This window comes from Lagenorhynchus albirostris, chromosome 9 (genome assembly GCF_949774975.1).
Source record: "Lagenorhynchus albirostris chromosome 9, mLagAlb1.1, whole genome shotgun sequence".
Taxonomy (NCBI): Eukaryota; Metazoa; Chordata; class Mammalia; order Artiodactyla; family Delphinidae; genus Lagenorhynchus; species Lagenorhynchus albirostris.
Genome location: NC_083103.1, coordinates 44103099 through 44128822, shown reverse-complemented (window position 1 = coordinate 44128822; position 25724 = coordinate 44103099). Strand labels below are relative to the sequence as shown.

Below are 25724 nucleotides of genomic sequence, written 5' to 3'. Positions count from 1 at the left end.
CATTAAGGGACTTTAATTCTCTTGGTCAATTTTCTATATAATGTAATTAAAATATATTTCCTTTTATGCTAATTTTCGAATTTTATTTTACTAGACTTATGTTCATGGGGTTAATACTTTTTTGCATTGATTTTACAACTAAGATATGACTTATCTATCAGCAATTTTTAAATCTACATCTTTTTTACAATTTGGCCTCCATCACAGAGTTTTCTTTTGTGGTCATGATTTCAACCAAGTTTAGTTTTCCTGAATCATATTTTGCAGATGTAAATTATATTACTATTCATTTCTTCAATCAATTTTTTAGCTTTTAAAATTTTTACTGTGTTCCTTTTTGTTTGTTGCTTTAGTTCGTGTTGATGATCTTTACTACTACTCATAATTTGGAAAAAGAATAATAGTTTGCTTTTTTTTTTTTTTTTTAGAACTCTCACAAGAAATAGTGTCAGCCGTTTCTCTGAGTTGTATACTTACTACAGTCGCCATTGGTAGATCAAAAAACACAGAAGTCCTTAAAGTCACAATGGAGGAAGGGGTCAAAACATCCTGTTTAAGCTCATGACATTTTCTATAATCTGTTAGATTAGTATTGATACTTAGAAGATGGGGAGGTGGTTGTCTCTCCCGCTAGACTGAGGGCCACTCAAAGACAGGGTCTATGTCATTCACCTCCAGTTTCCCAGCACTGGCAAGAATGAATGAATGAATACACACATAAATGAACCCACAAGGAGATCATGAGAAATCAGATCTGATTTCTTACTGAAAGCCACTACACTATGCCTATCTATATAAGGCATAATGGTTTCTGAAGCCACTCTTCCTGGGTTGAAATCTCAGCTTTACCATTTTCTTTTAACATCTTTATTGGAGTATAATTGCTTTACAATGGTGTGTTAGTTTCTGCTTTATAACAAAGTGAATCAGCTATACATATACATATATCCCCATATCTCCTCTCTCTTGCGTCTCCCTCCCACCCTCCCTATCCCACCCCTCTAGGTGGACACAAAGCACCGAGCTGATCTCCCTGTGCTATGCAGCTGCTTCTGACTAGCTAGCTATTTACATTTGGTAGTGTATATATGTCCTACCATTTTCCTAGGGAAAGTTATATCACTTCTCTGTGCTTCAGTATACCCTCTTGGAAGTGGGGGTAATAAAAGATTCTACATTACAAGGTTGATGCAAGGATTAAGGGAGTTAATACATGTAAAGCACTTAGGACAGTAGCTCACATATAATTACTGCTACACTACTATTAACTATTAGTATTTTGGTCATAAATCTCATCTCTTTCTAGTAATACCGAGGGGTGGTCATGTTCATGTCCTATTATAGGGAGCTCACGATTCCATTAGGCATCCCTTCCTTTTTATGATTCTAATATTTGTTTCTCATATTGAATTGATAACTACATCCATTACAGCTTCCACCCCACTGTTCATGGCTCTAACTTTCTGAGATATATAGAATAAAATTCTCTTACACTTGACTGGCCTTCAAATTTGAAACCTGTTCATTGAGCACATACTAGGTTCCAAGCATCAGTGTGAAAATTAAGTAGCCATAAATCTTGACATTAAGTATTTTAAAGTCTAGATAGGAAGGAAGTGGGAAAGGTGATATTTCTGTCTCTCACAGATCTTCTCTTCCTTTGAATCCAAGATCTCCATGATACACAGTTGGCAAGCCAGAATCGAACTTACAAACTTAATATAATTTACAAACGTTTTTAAGTTTGAACTTACAAACAATATAAAGGCTACATCATTAAAATTGTGTCATATTAGTATATGAATACACTCACAGATTAATGGAGCTAGAATAGAAAATCCAGAAACAGACCCAAATATGTACGGCAATTTAGTCTATGATAAAGGTAGTATTGCAAACCAGTGAGGAAAAGATGTAATTTTAAACAGAAGGTGTTAGGATAACTGGATGGCCATATAGAAAAATAAGACATTGGGTCCATTCCTCACACCATACATCAGGATCAATTCTGAATGAGTCAGAGATTAAAATGTAAAAAATACAATCATACAAGTATTAGAAAACAACATAGGTGAATTTTTCTTTACTCTTATAGTGGGTAAACTTTACTCTGTCTAAACTCTGGAAGCAAGAAGGAAAAAGACTTTTGCTTACATTAAAACAAACAAACAAACAAACAAAAACTTGCATGGCAAAAAAACACCAGAAGAAAAATCAAAAGACAAGTAACAAAAAACAAGTAACACACTGAGAGAAAATATTTGCAATGTATATGATAGGTAAAGTATTACCATCCCTAATGTGTAAAGAGACTCTAAAAATAAAGATTAACGATCCTGCAGGAAAATGGGCCAAAGATATGAAAAGCTCATGGAAAAAAGAAATGCAAATAGCCTTAATCATGTGAAAAGCTGTTCAGCCTAGGTCTTAATAAGCGAAATGCAAATTAAAACTACTCTGAAAGCCACTTCTCATCTGTCAGATTGGCAACACCCCAAACATTCCACAACATACTTTGTTGGTTGACTGTGAGGAAACAGGCACCTTCATCATTCCTGGTGGGAAAAATACTACCCCTCTGCAAGGATATTTGATGATGTCTAGCAAAATTACACATGCATTTGCCCTTTGACCTCACAATTTCACTTTTAGGAACCTATTGAAACAATAATCCAGAAAAATATGAAAAACTGTATGCACAAGACAATTCATTGTAGCACTATGCCCTCAACAAGAAACTGGTAGAATAAACCATGGAATGTGCATTCATTGGAATACCATGCAGCTATGAAAAAACAATAAGGAATACCCCTATATACTATTAGAAAGTAGTCTTCAGAAAAAAATTTATATAATAAAATAGTGAAAAGTGTGCATAGCATACTACCATTTATCTAAGAAAGAGGAGATGTAGATATATACATATTCCCTTTTATTTTTTTAAAGTGTAAAGTAAAGCAAAATGTTTATGTTAGAGGTAGCAATGAAACAGGATAAAGAGACAGCAAGACATTAAGTACCTTGTGATAAAAGTACACGCGTACTGCCTATGAAACATTCTTGCTACATCTGCATCTCTAGGTCTAACTAGCAATGTAGAAGAAATATATGGAACAGAAGGACATGTTAGATGACATCAGGGGAAAGCAATCAGGAAAATCTAGACTGTGGGAGTCTCCACAGGACAAATAACCTGATGTCTTTAAAAATAAATTACAAGGAGAAAAAAGAGATGGAGAAAGAAATCCAGTAGATTAATAGAGACTTGCAAGATATATTAATCAACTGGATCTTGATTCAAGAAACAATTGTAAAACAAAGTAAAAAAATGTTATGAGAGAATTGAGGGAAATTTGAACACTGATTGAATATTTGATGGTATTAAGGAATTCTTTTCAGTACTTTTAGGATGGAAATAGTATTGTGATCATGTTTCTTTTAAAAAGTTCTTCTCTATTTTAGATGTATAATGAAATTTTTTTTGATGATATAATGTCTGAGATTTGCTTCAAAATAACTGGAGTTGGGGAGGATTGGGTAGGGACAGAGATTAAAACCAAATTGTCCATGAGTTGATAATGTTGATACTGGGTGATGGATGCAAGGGGATTTATTATACTATTCTCTCTATTTTTGGATATGTTTGAAGTTGTTCATAATAAAGAGGTTTTTTAAAAAATCCTATTTATGATAAAATATTTGGGATATGCAGTACAATATCCTAGATATTATATTACATGTTTTAGAGAACATTTGTACCTAAATTCTAAGGTTCTAAATTCCCTTCCTATATGAGGGACTACATCATGTGTAATACTTGGGCCCATGGAACCTGAAAGGGTCCCTGACCCCTGGCAACTAAGCATGGGCCTATAATCTAGGTTTAGCCAACTGTATGCTCTAATGCAGTACTTTGAATTTTGGTGACTGTCACCAAGCCCCAAGCAATGGGACTTGCTTATAGTAGGACTACAATACTCCTTACAAATTAAAGCGTGCTTAAAAAAATAAAGCACTAGATGAAACCTATGGTTGTATATTTATGCAACATATACATCTACATGTATAATAATAATAGATATGATCATGTTTAGTATAGAGCACTTTATAGATTACAGAGTACTTAAATTGATTTCTTGTTAACTTTGTTGCTAAAATGATGATTTTAATAATAAGATAATAAACCATAGAATGAATTAACTTTTTTGGCCAATATAAACATTTTAAATTGTATAACACATTGTATAACATTTTAAATTGTATAACACATTGTATAACATTTTAAATTGTATAACACATTAGGATAATAATATCTGGCTTGCCTATAGCACTTGATTGCTGTGTACATTAAACAGGATAACTGTAGGGAAAGAGCTTTGAAAATACAGATGTCAAGAAGCTTACCGCCTATGTTCTCTTCTAGGAGTTTTATGATTTCAGGTCTTACGCTCAGGTCTTTAATCCATTTTGAGTTAATTTTTGTGTATGGTGTTAGATAATGGTCCAGTTTCATTATTTTGCATATGGCTGTCCAGTTTTTCCAATACTATTTATTGAAGAGATCATCTTTTCTCTGTTGTATATTCTTGGCTCATTAGTTGTAAATTAATTGACTATTTATGCATGAGTTTATTTCTGGGATCTCTATTCTGTTCCATTGATCTATGTGTCTGATTTTATGCCAATACCATACTGTTTTGATTTACAATTTTTCTTAAGTGCTATTTTGGTTGCATTTCACATAACGTAATATGTAGCATATTTGTTATCATTCAGTTCAAAATATTTTCAAATTTCTAGTATAATTTCTTCTTTGACCTATGAGTTATTCAGAAATGTTTCACAATTTCCAAAAATATGGCTTCTGCCTATACTTTTTAGTTATGGATTTTTAATTTAATCCATCGTGGTCGGATAACATGTTTTATGTGATGTTACTCCCTTGAAATTGTTCAATTTTGTAGTTGTTAGATGCAGTGTTATATATATGCCCATTTGATTCAAACTATTAATTATGTTGGTCTATCAATTACTGGGAAAATTTATTAAAATCCTCAACTACATTAGTGGTGATGTTGATGTCTCCTTGAAATTCTATCCATTTTTACTTCATATAAATTAAAGCTGTGCAATTAGGCACATAAAAACTTACAACTGTTATATATTCCTGATGGGCTTAACATATTATCATCTTGTAGAAATCTTCCTTATTTATCCTAAAGTATTTTGTAATGGTATTTCTTCTAATATTAACATAACTACAGCAACTTTCTTTTGATTGGTATTTACCTGTTATGACTTCTTCCATTCGTTTATATCTTAACTTTTCTATATTATTATATTTCAGGTTTATATTGATAAAGAGCCTACAGATATTTTTTAAAATCTAGTCTAAAAATGTTAGTCTTTTAATTTGGCCCATGTAAATTTACCATATTTACTGATACATTTGGATTTATTTCTACCATTTTATATGTTTTTTTCTTGTATCACCTGTTTTATTTCTCTTTCTTACCATTTTCATATTTCATTTTTCCCCTCTACTACTTTGGAAGTTATACTTTTTATACATATGATTTTCATGGCCCCCCAAGAAATTTTAATATGGTTAATTTATCAGAATTTAAAGTCAACCAGAATCTTTTCCATCTTCATTAATAATATAGGCATTTTAGGGCACTTTATTTACAATCACCCCTCCCAACTTATTTGCAATTGTCATCATACACTGTAGTTTTAATTTGTTTTTATAACTTTGCAATACATTATTTACCATGAATATTTCTTTAGATTTACTCATATATGAGCTAATTATTCTCTTTTTATCTCAGATTTCCTTCTTGGCTCATTTTCCTTATACCTGAAGTATGTCTTTTAAAATTTATTTTATTGAGGATTTGTTAGTAGCAAACTCAGTTTTTGTGTGTCAGAAAATGGCTTTCTTCTTCCCTATTTTTGAAGGATTTTTTAAATTGAGTATACATAGAAAAGTTGATATTTTCTCTCAGATATTGAAGATATTATTTCATGGTCTTCTGGATTCCATTATTGCCATTGGAAAATCCACTGTTATTCTAATTATCACTAAATTTTAGGTAGTCTATCTTTTCTCTCTGACTGCTGTAAGATCTCCTTTGTCTTTGGCTTTGGCTTTCTGTGGTTCCACTATGATATATCTAAATGTGAATATTTTTGTATTTATCCTGCTTTGGATAGGTTGACTTCCTAAATCTGAGGATTGGTGTCTTTCATCAGTATGGGAACATTTTCAGTCATTATATATTCAAATATTGCTTTTGTCTAATCCTCTTTCTATCATCTCCATTTGGAATTCTAAGATATTAGACACTCCCTCTCATTTTTACGTGTCTCTCAACCTCTTTCTTTCATATTTTTGTCTTTGTCTTCCTGGGGTAATGTTGAATAACTTCTTCAGCTCTGTTTTCCAGTTTACTCAATTTTTTTTCCTTTAACAATATCCATCTAGCTGTTTAATTCATCCATTAAGCTTTCAATTCACGTTTTTATATTTCTCATGTTTGAAATTCTATTTTTATACTAATATGACTGGTCTTTTTATAGTCCCTTGCTTCTTACTCATAATTTCAATCTCTTTTTATTTATTTAAATATATTATACAACTTATTTGATATCCTACTTCTGATAGATTCAATACTTGAAGACTTTGTAGATCACATTTGGCTATCTAATGCTTTTGCTGGTGTTTGCTCTTGGTTCTTTCTTTTTCCCTTGTCTGTTTCATGATTTAAAAAAAAAAAAAAACAACTGAACTCACATTCCTTGGAACTCTAGCTGTGAGAAGTTTTGTGGCTTGGGTTAAAGGGGTTTTTCCCAGAGAGGATTCATGTACACTTTTGCAGATGCCTAAGAACTTCTAACAGCTTTAAGTTAAATTCTCCTCTCAAGATTTTCTGAACCATGAAGTATTTTGATTTTAAATGATAGATCCAAGGGAGGGATTCACAGAAGGGAATTTTTCCTTTCCTCCTAGCACAAGATTGAGACAGGCAATTTTCACTCTTAATGATGAAAATGTGGGTGGGAGTATTTCTAGCCCATCTTTATACTCAGATAATGGGCCTTTGCAGTTCCAGCTTTATGGGAGGTAAAGGGTAGGAAATATTCTACTAGATTCTTAATGCTGGTCAAGCCTTAGGCTTTGTATCCTGTCCTCTGCATACTCCATGAAACTGGGAAATCACAAACTTCAAATCATCACGTTCTTCAAATATAATGGACTCAGGCTTTCTCTGATTCCTACTTTCACTTAGGTTTTGGTGTCTGTATTGATTTCCTTGGGTTGTTATACAAAGCACAGCAAACGGGATCACCTAAAACTACAAAAAATGTATTCGCTCACAGTTCTGAAGGCTAGAAGTCTGAAATCAAGTATTTGTAGGCCATGCTCTCCCCAGAGCCTCTAGGGGAGGATCCTTCCTTGCCTCTTCCAGCTTTTGGTAGCCCCAGGCATTCTGTGGTTTGTGGCATCATAACTCCAATCTCTGTCTCCATCTTCACATGATTATCTTCCCTCTGTGTCTGTCTGTGCCCAGATTTTCCTTCTCTTATAAGGACACTAGTTATATTGGATTAGGGCCCACCCTAATGCAGTATGACCTCATCTTAACCTGATTATATCTGCAAAGATCCTATTTCCAAATAAGATCATATTCACAGGTACAGGGGGTTAGAATTTCAACATATTTTAAAGGGGACTCAACTGAACAGATAACAGTTTCTAACAACTTCTTAATTCCTTGCCAGCTCTTGAATACTTTCTTATATATTCTAGTATTTGATAGCCATCATCTGTATAATCTGTCTCCTATTCAATGTCAGCTCTTACTTCTCACGCTTTTCATTCTGCTTGCCCACAGCAGTTCTTCTTTTCCCCACTGAGTTGTGGACTTATAAACTGGGGGGGGAAAAAGGCTTATTAGAATTGAGTGCAAAATAAGAATAAGGCTTTAAATGAGGACTCAGTAGACACAACTGTGAGTAAAGTAGAAGAAAATTACTGCATGGACATTGTAATACTCTTTTGGGAATGCTCAAAGGACTTTTATCCCTAGGTCACTGTGGTATATCCAGCTAGCGAGGCTTTTGAATCATAAAGATCTGGGGTTGAATCTTTTCTCTACCTCTTATAAGTCATATGACCTTGAGAACATATTATGTAAGCTCTTTATTTCACAATTTTCTCATCTGAAAAAAGGAGTATTATGATAACAGCTACTTTTTAGGGTGTTTTGTAGATGGATTATATAAGTACAGTGCCAGAGCAGGTAATGAATAATTGTGCAAACAGCTCTATTTCTATGTTCCAAATGGGTAAGGACTTTGAATAAGTTGCCTCTAAATAAATGAGGGGAGGAAAGCAATGTCTCTCATTTTTACACATAATCCTGGGGAGTAACCGAAGGGAGATCCTAGATGGAGAAAGTGAGGCACTGAGATGTTAACTCATAAACATGAAAGAAAAACACTAATAACCACACAAAATGTGAACATCTATTTTGAAGATGGCTGGAGGTTCTGTATCCCTTTAGCGGGGACCTGGAATTGAAATTCAAATTAACTAGCCCCTCCTTCTGTCCTCAGCTCTGCCAGCCAACAAGTTGTTGGGTCCCTGCTTTAAGAGCCACCTTTCCTTCAACTCCATGATACTTCACCTCTGTCAAAGGGGAGGGAAGAGACAGAGAAAAAAAAGCTAGGCAACATTTTATACTGTATTTGACACCCCAAGCATCAAACCCCCAAATTTTAAACAAGTATTTGAAAGCCTCACCCAGGCCCACACTCCACAGCAGCTTTATAATCTAGGCAAGGAAAACCCAGGAGCCTCCCACCACTCCGTGACTGACTCACATACGTGCTGGAAGCACAGTTCACAAATCTAATTCCTTTCTCCATTCCTAGACATTTTTACCCAGAGAACATAAGTGACTGGAGGCGGTCCTGCCCGCTCAGCCAATTCCCAGCAGCAGCTCCTAGTAAAAAATATTATGTTTGGGGGCAAGCGTTTATCCAGGAACGCGCGGAAATGAGATGGTGAGGATGCAAATGGTGAATAAATGACCAGTGTAGGGAGAGCGGAGACGCGAGGGTGATTATGCAGCCTCTGTCTTCTATGAATATATTAGTTCCCCAATAAGCCCACGCAGCTTGACTGTCTCCAAAGAGATTTCTCTGGGTTTCAGTGAAAACAGGTGTCTGGAAGTGTTTCCTAAGCTCGGCTTCAGGCAGCCTGCTCCTGCCGCCAGACCTCAAAGCCCTAGTATTAAGTCTGGGTGACAAGTCAGGCCCACACTGCCTGCCAGGCTATTGGAGGTATTGTGAGAGGCTCATTGGAGGTGCCCAGTCTCCCCTCAGGGCAGGGCGAGGACTGTCCAGGGCCAGCTGACTGCCCAGTGGGTTGGAGATAGGAGGTAAGGAGGGTGTACTCAAGCTGGAGTCCTTGAGAGGACACCAAAGATTAGGAACAAGAGACGCCAGATACAGACACTAAGGCCAAAGGGGCAAGAATGGGGTCACTAGTGGGAACCAGGCAGATACTGGGTGGACTGCATGGGGGGCAGGCAGCGAGGGGGAACATCTCAGATGATTGCCATGAACACCAGCAGGTACAAGGGCTGGCCAGGGGCTGGCGAGCCTGTAGCGCATGGTGTGCCAGGCTGCTTAAAGAGCCCTGTGGAGAGGACCGTGGGGGCCGTTGTGAGGACAAGCACAGCTTGCATGTTAGTTTCTTCATGAGGCTAGGACCACAGCCTAGACAGAGGGGTGGGCTTCCCTGTAGTGGACGAGGTCCTTCCTTGTATCCATGATCACATTTCTGTCACCTGCCAAGGGACCTAATGTGTCCCTCAGTCATAGGGATGGGGTTCATTTTGGAGTTATCTTTGCATGGGCCGAGGGAAAGGGGCCAGAGCCTTGGAAATGTTCCTGTGGGATGAGATTAAATTGTACCTGGTGTGGATTCACACCACACGTTGATAACTGCAAAGGGCCCTGTACCTTGGGGCAGGATGGCGGATATCTCTGGAAAGTAGTGTGAGGCATGCATGGGCCTGAGGGTCTGACCAACACGTGGTGGGTCAGAAACCCACATGGAGTGAGCCTGGCTGTGTTTTGCTGTTTATTCCCCGTGAGTTTATTTCTCTGGAGCCCTCTCTTGACAAAGTCTTTAGGAAGGCTCTGCTGGCCACTGTGGGGGAGATGGAGAATAACAGAGTGAGAAATCCCAAAGGGAGGTGACAGTATAAGGAAGTGACTCTGAGGGTCCCTCCTGCTCAGCAGCCCCTTCCTGGAGCACCCCTTTGCTCATCCCTGAGAAGTCTGTGTTTGATTTTAGCCAAGATGTCACCCTTGATTTGGGAGCTCAAATCTCCCATGTCCCCACCCCAGCCAAAGTAGTTTCTGATGTTCTTTTCTTCCTGAAAATTCTATAGTTCCCTACCTGTGTCTCTATCCCATCCCCACCAGCCCTGATCACATACACATGGACCAAGGTTAGGCACTGGACGTCCAGAATCAGTCCACCACCTTCAACCCTGAGCCGCATTTCTCCACTCCTGGACTCATTCACCCTCTGGGGAGCTGAGCCACGCCCTATGGGTGGGAAACCCTGCTCACCCTGATCCCGAGCTCGACGTTCTCGCCTCCGTAGACCTCCATGCCTTCATCCAGTAAGCCGATCTCCTGGAAGTATTGCCGGTCCACAATGAAGCAGCCAATGAGTGCAGGGCTCCTGCAGGGCATGGGGACATGGCCAGTGGTTAGCAGAGGGGCTGTCTCATGGGGGCCGCCAGAGCAGTAAGAGCAGTGCTGCCTTCCTGCCAGGAGGATCTGGTCCTCTCCCTTCGTTTGCTGCCAGAACTGGTGTGGGCCTTGCTCTCCGAGTGGCCCTCCTGGGTCCACCCTCACCAGCTATTCCAGGGAGGTTGCTTCAGCAGGGCAGTGGGAGACAGCTTGTGTCCTGGGACCAGCCATCACTTCTGGTGGTGCTTGCATGTATGTCAGCCCAGAGAAGTAGTGCTCAGCCTACCAGTCTACACTGCGTGACTGTATCTCTGGCTGCCCTGACCCCTGCACTCTGAACTGCATAGCCAGTTTTTGTTTCTACCCGGGCACCCACACCAACTTTCCCACCCTTCACCTTGGTCCCTTTAGAGAGACGAGTTGGGGCTTTGGATAGCATGGTAAATCATTTGGATTTTATCTGTAGGTAAATGAGCGTCAAAGAAGAATTTTAAGCAGACAGTGGTATAAGCAGATCTGTGTTTGGAAAAAGAATACTCAGGCAGCTGTGGGGTGATTGAGATTGGAGGAGATTGGGTAGAAATCGAGGAATCCAGTTGGGAAGCTTGTTGCTATATCCAGATGGGCAATGATGAAGACCTGGACCAGAGTACCAGGACCGGAGACAGAGATTATTTAAAGACATATTTTGAGGTAAAAGCAGCAGAACTTTGAAACATATGAACGACGAAGATGAGAGAAGGGGGGGAATCTGGATGCCAGCTGGTGTTCTGCTTGGGTGATGGTGGAGTGGGGACCACCCATCAATAGGGGGGATAGAGAAGAAGCTGGTTTCAGAAGGAAGAGGGAGTTCATGCTGGGAAAACTGATCTTAAAGTGACTGTGAGTCACTAGGGGGAGATATCTAACCGGCAGGGCCTAGCTAGCTGGTCTGGATTGGAATTCAGCAGGGATCTTAGGCTGGAGCAACACGTCAACAGCTTGTGGGTCCAGAAGCTGGAAGGCCTTTCCTTAGCAAGTGTAAGCGCGGGATTCATGGCTGTGTACAGACATCCGATGCAGAACGTCACGAGGAGAGATTAACATTAGGTGAATCAGCACGAGCACATGTGGGCTGCTTCTCTGCTGAAAGCATCATCTTACACAAATTACTTTGAATTGTTCCACTGCACGCTGCTACCGCTTCTAGTCCCTGCGTAGCATTTTATCAGCTGGTGGCTGAGGAATTGGAGGGAAAGAAAAGGAGAAATGAAGAATCCTTAGTGATGAGAAAACTGTCACTCAAATGCAAATGGACCCATCTTTGAAATTGTAATCTCATCAAGGTGGAGAAACAGCCATTCTGCAGGCCATTTCTTTGGAGAATGCTGATGCAGGAGGCTGCTTGGGCAGAGACTGGTGCCTTGGGGTCCCTGCCCCTCCTGCTTTCAAATTACAGCCTTTTATTCTGAATGGCCTCAGTTTCCACAGACCGCAGGCATCCAGGACAGTCAATCCACCTCAAGCCACCGTTCCTTTAGGCTGAGTTCCTACTCTGGTGGGGGGGACGTGTGACCTGGCTTTAGAGGTGAGTGCTAGGGGAAAGGTTCCCCATTCTGCCTGTGCATCTCTGAAAGAAGTTCCCTAGACTCTCTGAGTCTCTGATTCCAGATCTATGAAACAGAATCAACTATAACCTCACAAGGGTTAAATTAAATAATGTAAAGCACTTGAAAACCTCTGGGACATAACTGGTACTCAAAAGATCATTTTAAAAGATGCACTTGCACATTGAAGAAGCCCAGACAATCCCCCCTCTAAATGCATGGTGGTTTTAAAACATCAGCCCTGCAGAGTGGACTCTCCGCCTTTTCCTTGATGTTACTGAAATGTGTTTTGTTTTGTTTAACATCTTTATTGGAGTATAATTGCTTTACAGTGGTGTGTTAGTTTCTGCTTTATAACAAAGTGAATCAGTTATACATAAACATATATCCCCATATCTCAAATGTTGAGCAGGGCAGGGCATTCTGGGATACAGAGTAGGGGGCCTTCCCTAAACGGCCAGACCCAGTCAGGGAAAGAACAGAATCTAAAACAGTACTCTGAGAAGAGCACAGGTCCCCTCAGTCTTCATTATTTATTAACTGCCTAGGGTATTAAGTGGACCTACTCAGCCTGAAAGTGTTTCTGATTTATATCTTCTGATTCCCAAAAGGGTTAGAAATAGCTTGCAAGAGAATGTAAAATACATTGAAAAAAACAGATAAATGTCTGAAAAGACTAAAATTCCACCAAAAATTAGAGGCTGGTTAGAATGCATGTGTCTTCTTTCATGATTCTTAAAGTGGACCCACAAAGTTGACCCTGAGCTTCCTGGTGGCCAAGGTGAAAATGAACACATATGGTCTTAGAAGTAAGATTTATAGTTCCCATGTAGAAATGTCATACTAATTCCTCAGGAATAGCAGTCCTTTCAGTTTGAAAGAAATTTCTCATGTCAGTCTTCTTAAAGGGGTCACTTTGGAATGTAGCGGACAACAATCTTAAAGTCATCCCTTTAGAACGTAACAGAAGATATCTCTGGGCTCTTTTTACAGCTTACATCATGTGAGGGTAAAGCACTAAAGCGCAGCTCCAAGGTGGGCAAGATACACTTGTATAACCCACAGCTTTCTGTGGGCTGTCTTCATCCAGGTATAAACCAAGAATGTTCTTTCAAAATCTTCCATTAATATAATTTCTCTCAGTTAGGATTTTTGATAAAAATTAGGTCATGGAATATTTGAGGCTGAGATGATATTCTCTGTCAAGGACCTAGAATGTGGGTCTACTGACTAAGTCTAGGCTGATACATTTAGTGATGCCCGGAACAGAAGCAGCTAATACCAGTGCAGTCTACTGCAAGACCGCTCATTGTGTTATGGCATATTTCCCTCCAATAGCAGTCAACAGACCTGGGGGTAGAAATCAGCCACAACAGTTCCGAGCTCAACAGTGGGTGCCTAGGAGGATGACACTAGGTACGGAATCTAGCTGCTCTGGGTTTGGATCCTGGCTGCACTGGCTGGAGCCTTTGGCAGGGTCATTCCCCTTTGTCAGTCTTTCTTTCCTCATCTTGTAAAACTGGAATGACACAATGAGTGAGCTGTCATCGGGTTATGATGAAGAGCAGATGAGACCATGTGTGTGAAAGGCCCTTGTACACAGCGACCTCCCGGCAAATATTTAACCACATAAGTGTGGCAGAGGCCTAACAGACAGGTGACAGAGACAACCGCAGGAAAGCTAGGTGGGGTTCTCTTCCATCCTGTTTTTTTTTTTTTTAAGAAGATGTTGGGGATAGGAGTTTATTAATTTATTTTTTTTATTTTTGCTGTGTTGGGTCTTCGTTTCTGTGTGACGGCTTTCTCTAGTTGTGGCAAGCGGAGGCCACTCTTCATCGCGGTGTGCGGGCCTCTCACTATCGCGGCCTCTCTTGTTGTGGAGCACAGGCTCCAGACGCGCGGGCTCAGTAGTTGTGACTCACAGGCCCAGTTGCTCTGCGGCATGTGGGATCCTCCCAGACCAGGGCTCGAACCCATGTCTCCTGCATTAGCAGGCAGATTCTCAACCACTGCGCCACCAGGGAAGCCCTTCTATCCTGTTTTAAACATGAATACAGTTTTTTCCTTCTGGCAAGGAAAAATGCCATCTCAGATAGTAATCTCTCACTTTCAATTAAATTTTTCGTAATCTTTCTCCCTCACGTAACACAAAGCAACAACAGTTTCTAATCTCTTCTTTCATTCCAGGAACTGTCCCCTAGGCCACCTTCTGATGCCATCTGTGTGGCATCAGAAGGGAGCATGAAGGCACCTGATCTGTGATTAGCCAGATAGAAATAAAGGCTGGCGGGTATGGCTGTTTCAGGAGTCCTGACCCATAAAATAGAGGCCACGTAGAGGAGTCACTTGGGTGTCTCTGAAGGCAGCAGCAAAGGCAGAAAGAGTCTGGGATTTTGAATGGCAGTTTGAAGCCACTTGTGTCTGAGTCCTACAGGATAAGCTCAAACATCAGCCAGGCATACACGGTGCCGTGGCGTCTGGTCTTGCCTCTCCACCCCTCCGGCCTCATTGCCTGGGGCTCCCCCCTCACTGTCCTCCTTCCTTCCAGTCCCTTTGAACTTCCTCTGTGTCCATGAACTCACTCTGCTCCTTTGAATATGAGTGTCCCCGCCCCAACCTTGCAATCTCCTACTTGCCCTTAAGAAAAAACAAATGCGAATACTACAGGCTCTGAAAAGGATTCTCCCCAATTTTCATGCACTTTCCACCAGCATGGGGAATAATTTGTGATCCCACTTATTTTATTCCAATTGTTTTCTCTGCTTTCACTATACTCCAGGCTTTTGGGGGCAGGAATCGAGTCTTGATCACTCTGTATCCCCAGCACAGCAGTTGGCGCCCAGCAAGTGTCCCAGAGCGATGTGCTGAAATGAGTAACTCTGAGGCTCTGAATGGATTCTGGGTGCCACAGCTCTTTTAAAAGGGATCGTCAAAGGCTGTAAGCTGTGACTGAAGGTCACTTGCCGATGCAGCTGGAGTTTGGGAAACAAGGGTCAGGCTGGGAGGGGAGCCCTTGCCTGGAAGACAAGACAGAGAGACCCCCAGGTAAGAATTCTTTACCTGATTGGGGCCGTGGAGTTCTCCAGTTTCCACCAGGCCTTAGGGGGGTTCAGGTAGCGGCACCACAGCTCCCAGTCAAAGCCCTGAGCGGCCAGCGGGTACTCTTCTATCTCAAAGTTGTCGTATTTGATGTTGTCAAAGGATGGCGAGATGATCCGTTTCCGGTTCTCCTTAATGCGGGTGAGCACGGGTTCAGCCCTGGGCAGGGGAGAGGGAGAGAGGGGAAACTGGCACCTTCTAAAGCTCCTTCCCCCACAGAAGAAGGAAGGAACTCCTGGCCATCTCCTCCAGGGGAGAGCTGCTCTGCCTCCTGGGAAAGAGTCCCTATTGCATCTCCCACCCCCATGCTTCCGGGCTAGCAAGAGGCCTGACCCCTCCTTCAGCATGTCCCAGGCTGAGCTGACAGATTCTTAGTGCCTCAGATCCTGGTGTCTGCTTGATTTCCCTTTTTCCATTAGAAAAAAAAGAAATCAAGACTTAAGAAAGAAGAAAGGAACAGATCTGAGGTTCCACGGGAAGCTTTCAACTTGGGCTTTGATTTTGCTAAAATGCAGCGCATCAACCAGGAGGAAAAGGCAGGTGAGGACGGCAGAGACACGGAGGTGAGAACAAACCTACTTCCACCCGTTGTGTGACGCTGCTTCGGTCCTTCCAGACATGCCACCCGCACCTCACGCGTCCCCACTGCCCAAGGAGAGGTGGGGGGGTCGGGCTTCCACACAGCCCGGAACCCCTGGGGGCACGAGGCGAGTAAAATGTTTGCAGACAGGAATGATAAGCTTCTCATTAAAAATGCATTTGTTGCACAACTGTTTATCCAAATCAGCTTGAAATAGCAAGTGTCCCTCTCCTCTTCTGGCCATAAATCCAGTGAAAATGCTTTTTAAATAGTCACAAATGGCAAGCAGTGACTTCACCTATAAAAAATGGCTGCATTACAGCCTTAATTCGGGCCTGCTATGGAAAAGTATGCCTCCACGCAGTCCTGCTGTGTGCATGCCCGCTGCCCCTTCCTGCTAAAGGGCCCACCTCACCCCACTCCAGGGAGGCAGAGGGTGGCACCTGGAGTCTAAGGTGGGGGACAGCAGACCCCAGTGCCATCATGCATAGTGGTTACGGTGGTACACTCGGCCATCCCCAGCACCTGGGACCCCCTAAGCCCAGGCTCTCTGCAAAGCCACACACAGTGGGCCACAGAACGCCCTCCAGCCTGCAGGGATGCTGGCGTCAGGTACCCTGTACCTGCCTGGCTGAAGCCACTGGGGCCTTGCCCCACCTAGCACCTGAGCAGCCCTGGACAGAGAAAGATTTTCTAGACCTAGTTTTACCAGTAGAAAGAATCTGAGGTTCTGTGCTACCTCTGGCCTGGCATCTGGGGGATCCCAGGGCACCTGTGACAACGTCAAGTCACCCTGGCTCCCTTTGCCCCCTCGGTCCTGTTCCTGTCTTTGGGGTTGGGCTTCTGCCTTGTGTCTGGTCCAGCTCTCCATTTCCCGGGGGTCGCATCCTGGTCCTTAGCTGGGCTGGAACTCTCGCTTTGCCCTTAGCATTTATCCCTCTCTCCCATCACGTCTCCTAGAGGACCACACCAGCGTGAGTCACACCTGATGCCACCAACACTTGAGACACTGTGTGTTGACCTGTTGATCCCTGACCCTCCCCTACCTTGAAGGGCCAGCCCTGTGGCCTGGTCACCCGTACACCCAGATCTCTCCTCTCCCCCATCATGACTGCGATCTCAGCAGGCTTTGCACCCATTTGAGCCACAGCCCCTGGAACACATTGGGACTCATCCTCCTCAGCTCCCGATGGGCACTTACCAGCCCACGTTGAACTCCACATGGGCATCAAAGAGTGCCACTACGGGGGCAGTGGCGGCCCTCCAACCACTGACCCTGGAGCGGATAAGGCCTTCCTGCTTGCTGTGCCGCACGACCTTGATGAAGCCTGGCTTCTGGCCGTTCATCTTGTCCACATACTCTGACAGCTTCTCCTTCAGCTCCTCTGTGAGGGAGAAAATGCACCGTTAGCACACTGAGGGCTGGGGCAATCAACACATTCACACTTTCAGGGTGAGCTGACCCCCAGAGACAGGCAAGAGGAGCCAGTCCCTGCCCCAGGTCTTCCTTGGCATTTCCGAGCTCAGCTTTGAAGGGAAAAATAGAGGCAAAGGACCTGAACCAAGATGGCGGAGTAGAAGGATGTGCTCTCTCTCACTCCCTCTTGTGAGAACACCAGAATCACAACTAGCTGCTGGACAATCATCGACAGGAAGACACTGGAACTCACCAAAAAAGATACCCCAAAGACAAAGGAGAAGCCACAATGAGATGGTAGGAGGGGCGCAATCACAGTAAAATCGAATCCCATAACTGCCGGGTGGGTGACTCACAGACTGGAGAACACTTATACCACAGAAGTCCACCCACTGGAGTGAAGGCTCTGAGCCCCACGTCAGGCTTCCCAACCTGGGGGTCGGGCAATGGGAGGAGGAATTCCTAGAGAATCAGACTTTGAAGGCTAGTGGGATTTGATGCAGGACTTCAACAGGACTGGAGGAAACAGAGATTCCACTCTTGGAGGGCACACACAAACTAGTGTGAGCACTGGGACCCAGGGGAAGGAGCAGTGACCCCAGGGGAGACTGAACCAGACCTATTTGCTAGTGTTGGAGCGTCTCCTGCAGAGGCAGGGGGTGGCTGTGTCTCACCGTGCAGACAAGGACACTGGCAGCAGAAGTTCTGGGAAGTACTCAGTGCCGTGAGCCCTCCCAGAGTCTGCCAAGAGCCCCACCAAAGAGCCCTTAGGCTCCAGTGTTGGGTTGCCTCAGGCTAAACAACAAACAGGGAGGGAACCCAGCCCCACCCATCAGCAGACAAGCTGATTAAAGTTTTACTGAGCTCTGCCCACCAGAGCAACAACCAGCTCTACCCACCACCAGTCCCTCCCATCAGGAAGCTTGCACAAGCCTCTTAGATAGCCTCATCCACCAGAGGGCAGACAGCAGAAGCAAGAAGAACTACAATCCTGCAGCCTGTGGAACAAGAACCACATTCACAGAAAGATAGACAAGATGAAAAGGCAGAGGGCTATGTACCAGATGAAGGAACAAGATAAAACCCCAGAAAAACAACTAAATGAAGTGGAGATAGGCAACCTTCCAGAAAAAGAATTCTGAATAATGATAGTGAAGATGATCCAGGACCTCGGAAAAAGAATGGAGGCAAAGATTGAGAAGATGCAAGTAATGTTTAACAAAGACCTACAAGAATTAAGGAACAAACAAACAGAGATGAAGAATACAATAACTGAAATGAAAACTACACTAGAAGGAATCAATAGCAGAATAACTGAGGCAGAAGAATGGATAAGTGACCTGGAAGACAGAATGGTGACATTCACTGCTACAGAACAGAATAAAGGAAAAAGAATGAAAAGAAATGAAGACAGCCTAAGAGACCTCTGGGACAACATTAAACGCAACAACATTCACATTATAGGGGTCCCAGAAGGAGAAGAGAGAGAGAAAGGACCAGAGAAATTATTTGAAGAGATTATAGTCGAAAACTTCCCTAACATGGGAAAGGAAATAGCCACCCAAGTCCAAGAAGTGCAGAGAGTCCCATACAGGATAAACCCAAGGAGAAACATGCCGAGACACATAGTAATCAAATTGGCAAAAATTAAAGACAGAGAAAAATTATTGAAAGCAGCAAGGGAAAGACAACAAATAACATACAAGGGAACTCCCATAAGGTTAACAGCTGATTTCTCAGCAGAAACTCTACAAGCCAGAAGGGAGTGGCATGATATACTTAAAGTAATGAAACGGAAGAAACTATAGCCAAGATTACTCTACCCGGCAAGGATCTCATTCAGATTTGATGGAGAAATCAAAAGCTTTACAGACAAGCAAAAGCTAAGAGAATTCAGCACCACCAAACCAGCTCTACAACAAATGCTAAAGGAACTTCTCTAAGTGGGAAACACAAGAGAAGAAAAGGACCTACAAAAACAAACCGAAAAACAATTAAGAAAATGGTCATAGGAACATACATAGCAATAATTACCTTAAACGTGAATGGATTAAATGCTCAAACCAAAAGACACAGGCTTGCTGAATGGATACAAAAACAAGACCCATATATATGCTGTCTACAAGAGACCCACTTCAGACCTAGGGACACATACAGACTGAAAGCAAGGGGATGGAAAAAGATATTCCATGCAAATGGAAATCAGAAGAAAGCTGATACAAAATTAATGCACAGAAATCTCTTGCATTCCTGTACACTAATAATGAAAAATCTGAAAGAGAAATTAAGGAAACAACCCCATTTACCATTGCAACAAAAAGAATAACATACCTAGGAATAAACCTACCTAGGGAGACAAAAGACCTGTATGCAGAAAACTATAAGACACTGATGAAAGAAATTAAAGGTGATACCAACAGATGGAGAGATATACCATGTTCTTGGATTGGAAGAATCAATATTGTGAAAATGACTATACTACCCAAAGCAATCTACAGATTCAATGCAATCCCTATCAAATTACCAATGGCATTTTTTACGGAACTAAAACAAAAAATCTTAAAATTTCTGTGGAGACACAGAAGACCCCGAATAGCCACAGCAGTCGTGAGGGGAAAAAACAGAGCTGGAGGAATCAGACTCCCTGACTTCAGACTATACTACAAAGCTACAGTAATCAAGACAATATGGTACTGGCACAAAAACAGAAAGATAGATCAATGGAACAAGATAGAAAGCCCAGAGGTAAACCCAAGCACCTATGGTCAACTAATCTATGACAAAGGAGGCAAGGATATACAATGGAAAAAGACAGTCTCTTCAATAAGTGGTGCTGGGAAAACTGGACAGCTACATGTAAAGGAATGAAATTAGAACACTCCCTAACACCATACACAAAAATAAACTCAAAATGGATTAGAGAGCTAAATGTAAGACCGGACACTATAAAACTCTTAGAGGAAAACATTGGAAGGACACTGTTTGCCATAAATCACAGCAAGATCTTTTTTGATCCACCTCCTAGAGTAATGGAAATAAAAACAAAAATAAACAAATGGGACCTAATGAAACCTGAAAGCTTTTGCACAGCAAAGGAGACCATACACAAGACGAAAAGACAACCCTCAGAATGGGAGAAAATATTTGCAAACGAATCAATGGACAAAGGATTAATCTCCAAAATATATAAACAGCTCATGCAGTTCAATATTAAAAAAGCAAACAACCCAATCCAAAAATGGGCAGAAGACCTAAATAGACATTTCTCCAAAGAAGACATACAGATGGCCAAGAGGCACATGAAAAGCTGCTCAACATCACTAATTATTAGAGAAATGCAAATCAAAACTACAATGAGGTATCACCTCACACCAGTTAGAATGGGCATCATCAGAAAATCTACAAACAACAAATGCTGGAGAGGGTGTGGAGCAAAGGGAACCCTCTTGCACTGTTGGTGGGAATGTAAGTTGATACAGCCACTACGGAGAACAGTACGGAGGTTCCTTAAAAAACTAAAAATAGAATTACCATATGATCCAGCAATCCCACTACTGGGCATATACCCAGAGAAAACCATAATTCAAAAAGACACATGCACCCCAATGTTCATTGCAGCACTATTTACAATAGCCAGGTCATGGAAGCAACCTAAATGTCCATTGATAAAGAAGATGTGGTACATACATATAATGGAATATTACTCAGCCATAAAAAGAAACGAAAGTGGGTCATTCGTTGAGACGTGGATGGATCTAGAGACTGTCATACAGAGTGAAGTAAGTCAGAAAGAGAAAAACAAATATCGTATATTAACACATATATGTGGAACCTAGAAAAATGGTACAGATGAACCAGTTTGCAGGGCAGAAATTGAGACACAGATGTAGAGAACAAATGTATGGACACCAAGGGGGGAAAGCAGCAGCGGGTGGGGATGGTGGTGTGATGAATTGGGCGATTGGGATTGACATGTATACACTGATGTGTATAAAATTGATGACTAATAAGGACCTGCTGTATAAAAAAATAAATAAAATAAAATTCAAAAAAACCCAAAAAACAAAATCATAGCTGAGAACTTTCTAGATGTAAAAAAAAAAAAAATAGAGGCAAAAACAGTATTTACTGAGTCCAGCAACACGAAGAGGGTCACGTGCCTCACACACAGTTAGAATGGGCATTTAATCTTCACAACAAGCCCCTGGGAAAACGCAGCTCAGAAGGGTTGATCAATGTGTCCAATGCCATGCAGCTTGTGAGTGGGAGTTCAGTTCAAGCCAGGTCTAATGAGCTCAAAAGCCCCTTTCTTCTCATCTATTGAGGGACTTCCTTCTTCCTCAGTGCTCTCCACCAGTCCTCCTCTAATCCCCTGAGAAAGCTCCATCTGCAAAGACCATAGCCCAGGACCCACTCCTCGCCTGGACATCACCTTTCCAGGAAGTGGATGACCGAGAGCTGTGTCTATGAAGGTGGCTGGCATTGGTTTGTTGCTGGCTGTCTCTGGGCCTGGCTAAGCATCTGATTCCCCTGCCTCTTCATAACTGTATATGGGGCCTGCAGCAGCAGAACAGGGCCTGCAGCAGCAGAACAGGGCCTGAGCAGCCACATTCATTGTGTTTTCCTTAGCAGCTCAGGCAACACCCTGTGTGCCCCCCTTCTCCCCAGATGATGGCCTGAGTGGGCCACATTCACCCACCTCCAACCACAGCACCTCCCCAGGACTTAATTTCCAATCGCCCCTCCCCCCATCTTCCCAGCGTGCCCACTCCCAGGCCCTGGGACAGACCCACCTGGGCTGAGCCCTGCGTGTCCCCTGGTGCCCAGTCTGGGGCCTTGCCAGACAGGCAGCCCACTAGGCGTGAGAAAAGGGCATGAGGCAGCTGGTACAGGTCCTGGCACATGGTTGGTGCACCTCATGGCAGGAGCACAGTGTAGGAGAAGGAGGACAGCTTTCGGAGTCAACAACACTGCATTTTGGACTTCCCTGGTGGTGCAGTGGTTAAGAATCTGCCTGCCAACACAGGGGACATGGGTTCGAGCCCTGGTCCGGGAAGATCCCACATGCCGCAGAGCAACTATGCCCGTGCGCCACAACACCTGAGTCTGCGCTCTAGAGCACGCGAGCCACAACCACAGAGCCTGCATGCCACAACTACTGAAGCCCATGTTCCTAGAGCCCGTGCTCTGCAACAAGAGAAGCCACCGTAATGAGAACCCTGCACACCACAACGAAGAGTAGCTTCCGATCGCCGCAACTAGAGAAAGCCCATGTGCAGCAACGAAGACCCAATGCAGCCAAAAATAAATAAATTTATACCAAAAAAAAAAAACCACTACAAACACTGCATTTTAATTCTGCTTTCCATGTATTATCATTGTGACCTGTTACTAGTTCTTGATGTCCATGGGGATGTTCAGATGCAGTGAATGTATTTTGCACGTGGGAAGGACACGAAAAGGGGGGGGATCAGAGGGTGGACTGTTATGGATTGAATTGTTTCCCCACAAAGGATATGCTGAAGTCTAATAACCCCCAGACCTCAGAATACAACCTTATTTGGAAATAGAATCTTTACAGATTTAACCAAGTTAAGATATGTCATTAGGTCCTAATCTAATACGATTGGTGTTCTTATAAAAGGGGGAGATTTGGACACAGAGACAGACATACACAGAAGGAAGACAGTGTGGAGAGACACAAAGAGAAGATGGCCATCTAGCAGCCAAGCCACATCTGAGGGTACCAGTAGCTGGGAGGGGCCTGGAGCAGATCCCTCCCTACCACCTTTAGAGGGAGCACCTTGATTTTGGACTTCTAGCCTCCAGGACTGTGAGGCAATAAATTTATGCTAAGTCACCCAGTCTGTGGTACTTTGTGCTTTGCAGCCCTAGGAAACTGACATGGTTGTTATGAGGATGAAATGGGATTGACATGTGTGAAAAGTGCATAGCACTTTCTCTCCTTTTCGTAGTTTCTACCATACTGGGAGTTGTAAGAGATGGGGGAGCTGACTGTCCCTAGAAATTGGGGGATCCATCTCTGGCTGACAAGGCCCTCTTCATAGGCTCTGGTCCAGGACCACCTCTTCCTGCTCTGCCCTGCCCCTAGGTCCAAAGTGTGCAAGAAGCGAGGCCACAGGGGCCAGGAGATACAAATGTGTGCAGTGGCCTCACGCCCAGGGAAGGCAATGGAGCGTGGAGCTGGAGTTGGTGCGCCTTCCTACAGATATTGATTTCAAGCCTTTTACCACATGATGCTGGCCAAACAAATAAGTCTGGATGGGTGGGTAAGCTGTGGTCCCTAGGCTGCTTTGTGCACCACTGCTTGAGTTAATCATCAAGGAGATGAGGAGACTGTGAATCCGAGGGAAACATGCTGACAGGGAGGAAGGAAACTTCTGTGCTGGACAGCTACTACCTCGCTCTGTGACCTTGGGCAAGTTCCTGTAAATCCCAAGACCTCAGAGTTAGACAGGATTTGAAAGTTCATTTTGAACCAATTACCCATCTAAGGTTTGAATGCCCTCTGTGTATCCCGACGAGTGATCGTCCAGCCCCTGCGATGACGGAGAACTCTGTGCAATCTATTCCAGCTATTAGATGTTCGTTTTTCTTTTACCCTCCAAGTGCCACAGTCCCTCAACCTTCCACTCATTGGTCCAAGACTTATTTGGGGGCCATAGAAGGCAGATCAAGTCCCTTTTCCACTTGGCAACGCTTTAGAGCTGAAGACCATCCTTAAGACCTTGCTGAGAATTTCTCTAGGTCAAATGTCTTCAGTTCTTCCTTGTATTTCCTCCTTATCTCGTGAGTTCAAGTTCTTTTATCGTGTTGCACTTCTCCCTAAATATGTTAGTTTTTCTCTAACACTTTTAAATTATGAAGCTAGAAATTGGCCTGGTTTTTTTTTTGGAGTAAACTGAGCTATATAGAATAGAGGGAACTAATCACCTCCCTTAATCTAGCATCCATACACCCATCAATATCTTAATAGCTTAAGGTCACATTAACTCTGCCTACTTTTGACACAAATTGACCTTACTAGACACACACACTTAACAGGTTCTTTTCACACGGTGCTGCTAAGTCAGGCCTCCTCCAGCCCATCTCTTCATGGATGCTTGTGTGTGTGCATGCATGTACTCCTGTGCTCTGAGCCAAAACAGGATCTTTCATTTACTCCCCTTAAATCCAATCTTTTTAAAGATTTACAATGTTTCTCTAAAGTAAAAATGTTTTTCCCCTGATTCTGTTATCCAGTGTCTTTGTTATAGAGCCCTTCAGCTTTCAGCTTCTGCAGAAGTGGTGTGCACATGCCTTTTGCTGTCATTCAATTCACCCTTTTAAATAGTGTGACCCTTGTCTGAAGCTAGGTTCAGTGGGGGCTGTCAGGCATTCTCATCCAGCTTGGAGAAAATTCAGCTGACTTTTGGGTCACCACCAACACGCAGTGCATCTCACTCTAGCCAATAAGAAAACGACCTCATGCTCTCCTGTTGGCGCCCCTGACTGGGGAGGCCTGGGGATGCTGCTGTCTCACAAATGGCAGGAAGTTGGCAGCACAGTGGTGTAGCTCAGCGTACCCCACGCTTACAAGGTCTTCAAGTGTGGTTGCCAGGAGGAAATGCTTACTGTTTCATCACTTCAAAGGTCCACTCTTCATATGTCCTTTCTGAAATTTTAAGTAGAGCTCATAAAGCCTGATATTTGGGCTTTTGATGGTGGCCGTTAAGTGGTGAGTGCACAGAACTTGGAATGAGAACTGGGCTAGTACCAAATGACCCCCCTCCCTGCCCCCAGGGAGGACAGACCTGTTCCCTGGTCTCCTTCCCCATCCCCCAGGTGAGAATCACTGCCCATGGGGACCACTGTTACTGAGGTGTTGATGGGACAGGGCTGTGGGTCATTGCCACCAAGTGATCTCCCACGAATCCCACCTCAATGAGTTCACATCCTGGGTGGCCGCTTTGCACACTGAATCTCAGCTGACCCTGGGACGACAGGATGCAGCTAGCGGGACCTGTGCAAATTCCAGGCCTAGGCTTTAGAAGCCCTTGCAGCTTCTGCTTTCACTCTCTTGCTACCCTAACTAAGGAAGCTGGAGCCAGCCTCCTAGAGGATGAGTGGTCCAGGGAGTCCCCAGTCCTTTAGGCCACCCACTGAGGCCCTACACATGTGAGTGAGGCCATCTTGGATCCGTCAACCACCAGTAGATTGCAAACATATGAATGATATCCTAGCTGGCATCGTAGAACAGAGA

The 25724-nt window shown here is 43.1% G+C and overlaps 1 protein-coding gene across 2 annotated transcripts in view; it reads right to left on the bottom strand.

Annotated features, from left to right (window-relative positions):
* GALNT18 (polypeptide N-acetylgalactosaminyltransferase 18) overlaps positions 1-25724 on the bottom strand; it is a 350781-nt gene that overhangs the window by 92605 nt on the left and 232452 nt on the right. For both annotated transcript variants that reach the window (XM_060159658.1, XM_060159659.1), the window contains exons 4-6: positions 17246-17429; positions 15426-15623; positions 10654-10768 (exon numbers count right to left, since the gene is read on the bottom strand). In XM_060159658.1, coding sequence (XP_060015641.1) covers positions 10654-10768; positions 15426-15623; positions 17246-17429 — 497 coding nt within the window. The remainder of the gene's footprint in view (positions 1-10653; positions 10769-15425; positions 15624-17245; positions 17430-25724) is intronic.